Genomic DNA, 8,557 nt, shown 5'->3' on the forward strand with positions numbered 1-8,557 from the left:
GATTTCTAAATTAGAAAGTTGGAAGGGGGGGGGAGGGAAAGTATGGTAAAGGAATAGGGAGGGGGATTTCTAAATGCTACAAAATAAATATTGATTTTTGAAGCACAGTCATTTGAGATAATTTCAAATACAGTTTAAATTCGGCCTGCTAGTCCTAGAGCTGAAATGCCAAGGAGGCTAGAAATCATGATTCAATCAACTAACTTAGAATTGTAAAATCAATAATCGCTATTTTTGTCAATAATATTTACTTTATTTATAAGTTTTAGTTACAATACGAATTTTTAACTATCAATAGCATTTTTTGTTTGCATCTGGATATAGGAAAAATTGTTTAACTTTGTAACTTTGCTCGTTAAAACAGGAAAATCAGAGAAAAAAAAGTTTTCTGATGAATTTTAGACGAAGAAAAAAGTTATTTCTCGCTTCCCTATAATTTCTCTTTCTTTTATCAACAGACAGGGTTTGCAAGTCACTGCTTTTAATACTTTGTAGGAGCGAGAGAAGACATTTCCGCAATAAGTAAATTATAAATAGAAACTTTGTTATATACTTTTGTTATATAATATTGTGTAATAAGTAGTTAATTTGTAATTAATTCTTATTATATGAACCACTATGTGATGCAACATTATTTAACGGAACGTTATATAAAGGAATGTTATGTAATGGAACATTTTGCAATAGGATATCATGTTGATAATAAAACATTAGACTAAATGGATTGGAATACTTTGGAAGATTTTTTAATAAATTATTAATAAATTTGTTTAAAATCAATTTAAAGGGGTGCACTTGTACCGAAATTTAAAAGTGAACTTCAACAGAAAGAGATTTGTTTGTATTTATCTCTCAAATAGTTTTGAAAGTCCGTGAATTGTGGTGTACGCTAGCGTACAGTGTGAAGTGAGCTAAACTCAGCCGACGTCACATGGACTCATCAAAAACGTCCAAAACGGGTTTTAAAAATTCGAGGGGGATAAGGGGCTGAAGAATGGAGGTCTAGAAAAATTATTATGCTCAACTACTTTTGTATACATTGATGAGCAAACTGATGATGCATAAAGATGGTGAAGGGCCAGNTGATTTCCACTTCTAGTGCAATCCGTTTATAATTTTTACATGTAAATGTAAAAATATATCCAAAAAAATGTCCGAAATAATAGATACGTATGATGTGTGGATCGTGGGACCCAATTAAAACTGTAGAATATAAAGAAAGCAATCTAATTCTTATTAAATTATGATAAGGAAAATAGAACCAGAACACTGTGGAACAGAAAGGCGACATTATAGCTAGATTTATTCTAAGTTGTTGCAGAGCTAATAGATTTACTAGTAACTTAATGGAATGGTCTAAGAAAACTGCACAATTGTTTTACGTTTTTTTTTGAATATCTAAAATCATAACTTGAGTTTAAAAGTCGTCTTACTAATCCAAAGTTCTCGGGTTCCTATTCCAGAGTCTTATGAATCGCACTGTGTATAATTGTTACAAGTGTGCACTAAGGTGTATGTATGTAAATATACACTTTACATTATATATAGGATTATCATTACTAGAAATAGATCAAATATCTAACGATGCATTTGTGCATTATCAACAGACTCACTTACCCTTGTGCATTAATACATGCATTACAGGGATTATATTCATCTAAGAATTCTTAAGAATATAGATTTATATTAGATTCTGTATATTTATATTTGTATATATATTAATAACTAGATTATATATAGAATGCATATTGTTTAATATTCGGTAAAAAGAAAGGGTGGTATTGGGAGGGGGGTGAGTATTAGGCAGGGGAATATTAAGACCGGGAGGGGGGTTGAGGCAGGGAGAAGAGGGGGACGAGGCAGGGGGGAGGGGGGATNACTTAATTAAGTTTTACCAACTTAATTAATTTTGTTTAATTCTACATTCAATGCAAACAGGAGAGGGGAGAAGTTAAAAAGTATCCGACATTAATGGTAGTATTTTGTGACCTCATCTCTCCTATAGTGTTGCGAACACGCATGTCATGCACCCCTGCCTGACCCTTTAGTAAAAGTAAATTCAACCTAAAGTCTGACCGCGTCAACCTTGTTGCACCGGCTAGTCCTATTGAGTGTCTGCTTTATTTACCCAATGTCCAGGTGATACAGTACAAACTGGGACCGGAAAGTTAACCCGGCTCGGAAATTCAAATGTACTACGGCTGCCCGGTGACGTATGCAAAGAGCAAAATATTTGGTTACATATAAAAAATTAAAACAATTTTTCCTTCTCTTTTTAGTTTGAAATAAATCAATAATTCCTTTGAACCTTTGATTTTTCACAATAATTGATAAAATATATTAATTAAATATAATTTGATATCTAATCTCACTAAAATTACAACCATGGAATTGTTCTGTGATTTTAATTATTTTTGTTTCGTCAAAATGAAAATATTAGGATTATTATAGTTCGATGAGGAACAAAAAAATAATAAGGATAAAAGATGAATGAAAAAATAAGTACATATAAAAAACTTCTTTTCATAACAAATTTAAGATTGATCAATCTTTAAGAAATGTGGTTCGAGTAACATACCTTCTTTTATTTTTAAATTAAAATAGCCATAATGATTAAATAATAGTTCGCACATACTCAAATAATATTAGGTCTTTTAGATTTATTAAATTGTAACAAAAAATCTGATAATTTTATATTTTTCCTTGACCAAGTATTGATTAATTCACATTGAGAACTAAATCTAATGTGCAGTACATCCAAAAAAAGAAATACATAAGCAGAAGTTGGCTTGGTTTGCAGGTTAATTAGCTTTATGCGCAAATAGAAATATGTTCAAAAAAGCACATTTCAGCTTCTCCAACGGTCAGCTTTAGTGCTAGAACTTTTAAAACGTTTGTAAATTATCTTAAAGTCGTGATAAACAAATTCACAATTTTGATCAGTATATATTTTTGCGTATATTTCTTTATGCGTACAGAACTACATAACCTACAAACCAAGCCAAATTTTGCAATTGCATTTATTTTTCTTGGATGTACACATTAGATTTTGTCCTCAATGTGAATAAATCAATTAATATTTGGTCAAGGAAAAACATAAAATAATCAGATTTTTTGCACAATTTGATAAATCTAAAAGACCTTATATATCTGAGTAGTATCAATAATCTGGTAAAAAACATAAAAAAATGAAATAAAAAAAAATTTAAAGAGGACCAAAAAGAGTTGAAAAAAAAAATAATAGCGCATGATTAAAAAACCTACCTGAAGTTTGAGAAGTAGTTTCTTATTCTGATATTCTTGAAGTTTACACTTTTCTTCAAGAAATATTTTCCTCTCTTGATCTATCTTGAGTTTACGGATATATTCCACTGATGCTTTAAGTATTGATCCCTTGTTCTGCCGTACATCCCGGACAATATCAAAATATCTAGACATATATCCATTTATGATTTTCTAGCTGGACCACCCGGCGTTGCCCAATAACTTAACTTTACTCCCACCCCTCGGCGTTTTATTTTTTTCCACAGGCGACGCCGGGCCCTTCAGCTAGTGTTTATATATAAACAAAGAGCTTTTTTATATACTAGCTGAATCTTTTGTTATTTTTTATTTTGAAAAATAAACATTTCGACTTTTTAAACCGGGAACCCTTGGGTTTCTTAAAAAAAATTCAGCCCATTCGTGCGGTCCAGCGGTTTGGCGAGCTATAGCTAACATATATATTAATATATTTACAAAAGCGAAGAGCTTTATTATATAGATAAATAGATATATTGAACACGCTAGATTAGAAACCAAACATTTATCAATTGTAAAACGATTTGACATAGATCAATAATAAAACGTCATTTATTCTTCTTTCAAGCGAAAATATATACATGAATATCAAGTTACTTGAAGTTTAAAAAAAAACTTTTTTGAAAATGCTACAGTGAGACCCTTAAAACTGTGGAATACGAAGACGACAGTTATGATTTTAAATAGTACAATGAACATTAAACATGCAATTCTAGGAATATACACAAATCCATTTCCATTAAAAAGACGATTTTCTATATGCATAAAGTATTAATCTCTGTGTCTATCTGTTTGTATCATAACTCAAGAACCCCTTGACTGATTTGCCTCAATTTTTGTATGGGTAACTCAAGAGAACCATGTAATTATATTCTAAGTTTGGTTTGACAATTCTAAGCAAAAGTGGGTTAACTTTTGTGGCCTAAGATTTGATTACAGGCAAAGCTGGATTAACATTGAAGCTATAGTTTAGCAACATCAAGTACACACAATATTGATTAAAAGTCGTCTTCTTATCCCTTATTTTGATCGGCAGCGTAATATGTTTTTCAGTTAGATACAAAATAATTCGTTTTATATTTTAATTTCAATATTTGTTTCGAATAAAAAAAAGCGTTATTGTAGTTCAGGTTATAAAAATAAAATTTTCTTTTTCATTTAAAAATATTTTTTTTATTGTTAAAAACATTTGTTCTATTCCCGCACTTGTTCCCCTTGTGTTAATATTTGAAAATATTTTTTTAATTGGAGATGGTTTTCTTTTCAAATTTATAAATTAAAGCTAAGAAATTCAATTTTTATATTTTCTTTGAGAATTTTTATTTTTAAAATTTTTAAAATTAACATACAAGCAAATTAATTATCCTTACATATAAAGTCTTTACTTTAAGAAATTGGCTTGTTACATCAAACCAAGTTTAACTCTATCTAAAAATGTTCAGCTCTACCCCCCGCCCCCCTCAGCCTCCTAAGCTAAGGGTTTCTATACTTATGAAACAGATGTCCACACAGCAATCAATTAATCCTTACAAATACATCCCCAGCGTTGCATCTAACATCTACAAACCATGCACATAGCACAGGGCGGACCAAAATAAATGCAGTTTTTTAAAGTGCGTCCAAGAAAAATATTAACAATAAAATTAGCAAATACAATTTATAAAAATTAAAATCTTTAATTTTATCAGACTTCTTGTGTGCCCCCCCCCCCCCCTACTCCTCTTTATTTGTAAAAGAATATTTAGAATATTTACTCCCAAGTTAATATTTGGTTTATTTTGTTTACAAAACCAGAGAAATATTTATAATTCTGTCAATATTTATGAAGAACTGCAGTATCTTCAATCTGTTGGAAGGGGGGAGGGGCGTAAAAAATATTTAAAAAAAAACTTGATTTGAAACCTTTCACAGCCAAAAAAAAAATTAGATAAAAGATATTTTTGTTAAAAAAAAGGTTTCCTGCATTCTTCATCTTTGTCATTTTAGCCGCATAATATACAGTTATAAGAAGTATGCAGAAAATGTTACTAAAACTGTAAAGGGACAAATCATTTAAGAAAAAATCTCATTTTCCCTTTAGCCTTTCTCGTAAAAATTTTAAAAAGTTTGAATTAGGATGAATATTTAAGAAGAAGATAGATAAAGTTTGTACTTAAGGAATGTTGCTTTTAGAACAATATGTGAGGTTTAAAAATATATTTCTTATATTTGTTCAAATATTTCCTAAATCTATAAATAACATATTTTTTCTTACTGGTCGTCTTCCTTCGGTAGTAGTGTGCCCAGCTCCTTTATTCGATCATTTATATTGTATCTCCTTCTCCGCTCAACTAAACAGCAATACTTGAAAACATTTTGCGGATTTTCTAAATCTCCGAGATAAATTCTCCTGTCGGTAAAACTACTCTACAGATACTCGGATATTTATCAATTCTCGGAGAGTGAAATCTTTTCACGAACCAAATTATACTTTGGATTGAAAAATCTACATGATAGAACGATATTTAATTAAATGCATTGCAAGCTTGGTTCCTGAATTTAACTGCATTCTTAGGAAAAACTGTGTTAATTTCCTGAACCAAACTATTTCTTTGTTTTTATTACAAAATGCACAGTTTTTGGAAAAAACAAAAAAATCCTTTGTTTAAATGTGTTGCAGCGATTGCAGCAGTAATTTAAAGGGACTGTTCGCGTCATTTCAAGTGACCCTCCATGCAAAGAGAGGAATATATGCCCGATTTATAAGAGTATCCTTGAAACTTTTGACTAATTATCAAGGGCAAAACAAAACAACTTGCACAGTGCTTACAAATTAAAATCGTTTCGGTAGAGAAATAAGGAGAAGTCTAATTTAATAAAAAATATTAAATGTTTAATAAAGACCATTAACAAGTAAATATATTAATTTACTGTTAACAAACTGCCTTGACTTTTTACGCAACTAAAAAAATCATAAAAATTTTCAAAAATTGTTCAGCATGACGTTAACTTCAAGAAGAAAAAATTGAATAACTGCCAAACTATCCATTTTATTTTCATTGACAAATCATAAAGTTTAAGCAGACTTCAGGTAAATCTCGATGGAGTCAAACGCTTTTGCAAAGTCTAAATGGTACATTTGTTTCACTATTAGCTTGAGATAAATACCTAAAACACCAAATGCTGGTTTGTATGATTAAAAAGTTGAGCATTTTTTTATTTTGCTTTTTAGAGAAACAGCAATATAAAATAAAATAGTTTAAATACAAAAAAAAACTTTAATATATAATTTAAAGGTCAGACAAAGCCTAACATTTTGTTTAACAAGGATGAAAAGAGACCGAGAGTAAACTATAACTTACTCATGTTATGGTTATCCTTCTTTTGGCGATCCTTTTGTAATGCTCTGAGATCCTCCTCACTGAGGGGTTCCTCCTTGATGGCCATACTCTCCAGGCTGCTGCTCGACTTCGAGCTCAGCTGGTTGAAGAAGTCCAACAGGGTGGAGGCGTTAACCTCCCCGGAGCTCATGTTTATATCTGTATCTATTACTTTTAGGTCGGGCACTGCTCCATCCTAAATAAATATTAATTATAAAACTGATAATAAAAGCCAACCGCCCACCAGAGGTCGCTGGGTTTTCACTTAAGAAAAAATCTTGCAATTTAAAAAGATTTTCAAAATCGTCCAGAAGGTTGTGATTTGACGATTTAATATCGGAGAATTTACGTGGATATTTAATGCCGAATTCAAATCAGAAAAGCGTTTTTATAAAAATTGAAAATTGAGTGAGTTAGAGCTAAAAAACTCATCAAAAACATTAGCAAGTTAAAAACCTGAATTTAGTATCGTTATTTGCCCATAACTTCTTTAGATTTTAATAATTTTAAAAATGGTTTTCGAATGTGAATTCAGCATGAAATTTCCAAAAAAATGATATGTATCATATTTTTTTTTTAAATATTTTTTTAGGCCTTACGGCGATTTCTCTAATAATAAAACGTCAATTCGCAACCCTACGGACGATTTTTAATTTTTTTTACTACAATATTTTTTATAAAGTAAAAACGCAGCTACCTCTAGTGGGCGGCTGGCTGATTTCTAAAAAAAGTCACAAATCAATCACCCCTAATATATAGATAGAGGGATATATATATATAGATAGATAGATAAATAGATAGATAGGGGAAGTATGAAATGTGTTTAAGGAATGAATTTACTTTTCAATTTGGAGTGCAATTCTTTTTGTATGAATTAATTAACATTTTGTACTGAACTACATACATTTTTTATTCTTTGTAGGGTTTGAAGCATTAAGCGCTGAAAGTGACATGTGTCCAAATTAGACTAAGAACTAATCGAATATTCAATTAACATTTATTTTTGTCCAGAAGAACAAAGCAAAAGAACTTAAGAAAAAACTTTCTAGAAATGATTACTTATTTGTACTTGGAACACGCAATCCTTGATACAGTTATCAGATTTTTAACAGATGAGAGATTTTGTCATAACTCATAATTCTTCTTCATTTAAAACCTCCAAATATCAGGAGATGTTTGAATTCTATATATTTAATTTTGAAAAAGGCTTGGGCATTTAATGCATTTGTACTGGAACATTTTTTCATGAACATGTTTGTGTGAAATATGTGTACAGTGAAATTTGCGTGCATTCAGTGTACAACAGGTTTCAATGATTTTTAATTTATACACTATAGCTAAATGTACTGCACAATTTTTACCTCATATTGAAATCACATTTTCAAATATTTAAAAATAATATTTTTAGCTTTTGATCTGTCCAATAAATGTATGAATATACTTTATTGCATAAGCGTTTACAAATGTTCTATGGTTTCTTTGAATAAGCTTAACTTACAAAAGTACAAGAATTATCTTTACACCCCTGCTGTATTTAAAGAAGCCAATTACTTAAGTATTAAATGCCGTTGGTTTTCATCTTATAAATACCAAAAAAAAAATTTAGTTTGAAAATTTAAAATATTTTTTTTCTAAATTTGCTTTACCATATTTGTCTATATTTGTCTAATATTAAAAGGCGAGAGGGGGCGGGGNAAGAAAGTACAAAAGGGCGGGAAAAAATCAAAAAAGTGCATGAAACAAATTTGATGAAGTCAAGAAAGAATTTGAGTCACAAAATATATCTTCAGTAACTAATCTTTGTAACCCAAAGTCGTAGACCTTAAAATCAAAGTTTGAAAAATCAAAGGTTTACACTATAAGATTTCAAAGATATACGGTTTAGAAGAGTTGATTTT

At 30.1% G+C, this 8,557-nt stretch overlaps 1 protein-coding gene across 1 annotated transcript in view; it reads right to left on the reverse strand.

Moving 5' to 3' along the window:
* Positions 1–6,851, reverse strand: part of LOC111709210 (transcription factor EC) — a 17,938-nt gene extending 11,087 nt beyond the window's left edge. The window contains exons 1-3 of the mRNA XM_023482823.1: positions 6,642–6,851; positions 5,555–5,630; positions 3,265–3,430 (exon numbers count right to left, since the gene is read on the reverse strand). Of these exons, the coding sequence (XP_023338591.1) occupies positions 3,265–3,430; positions 5,555–5,630; positions 6,642–6,810 (411 nt within the window). The 5' untranslated portion in view covers positions 6,811–6,851. The remainder of the gene's footprint in view (positions 1–3,264; positions 3,431–5,554; positions 5,631–6,641) is intronic.
* Between the last annotated feature and the right edge of the window lie 1,706 nt (positions 6,852–8,557).

The sequence above is a fragment of the Eurytemora carolleeae genome, unplaced genomic scaffold (assembly GCF_000591075.1).
Source record: "Eurytemora carolleeae unplaced genomic scaffold, Eaff_2.0 scaffold752, whole genome shotgun sequence".
In the NCBI taxonomy this organism is placed as follows: Eukaryota; Metazoa; Arthropoda; class Copepoda; order Calanoida; family Temoridae; genus Eurytemora; species Eurytemora carolleeae.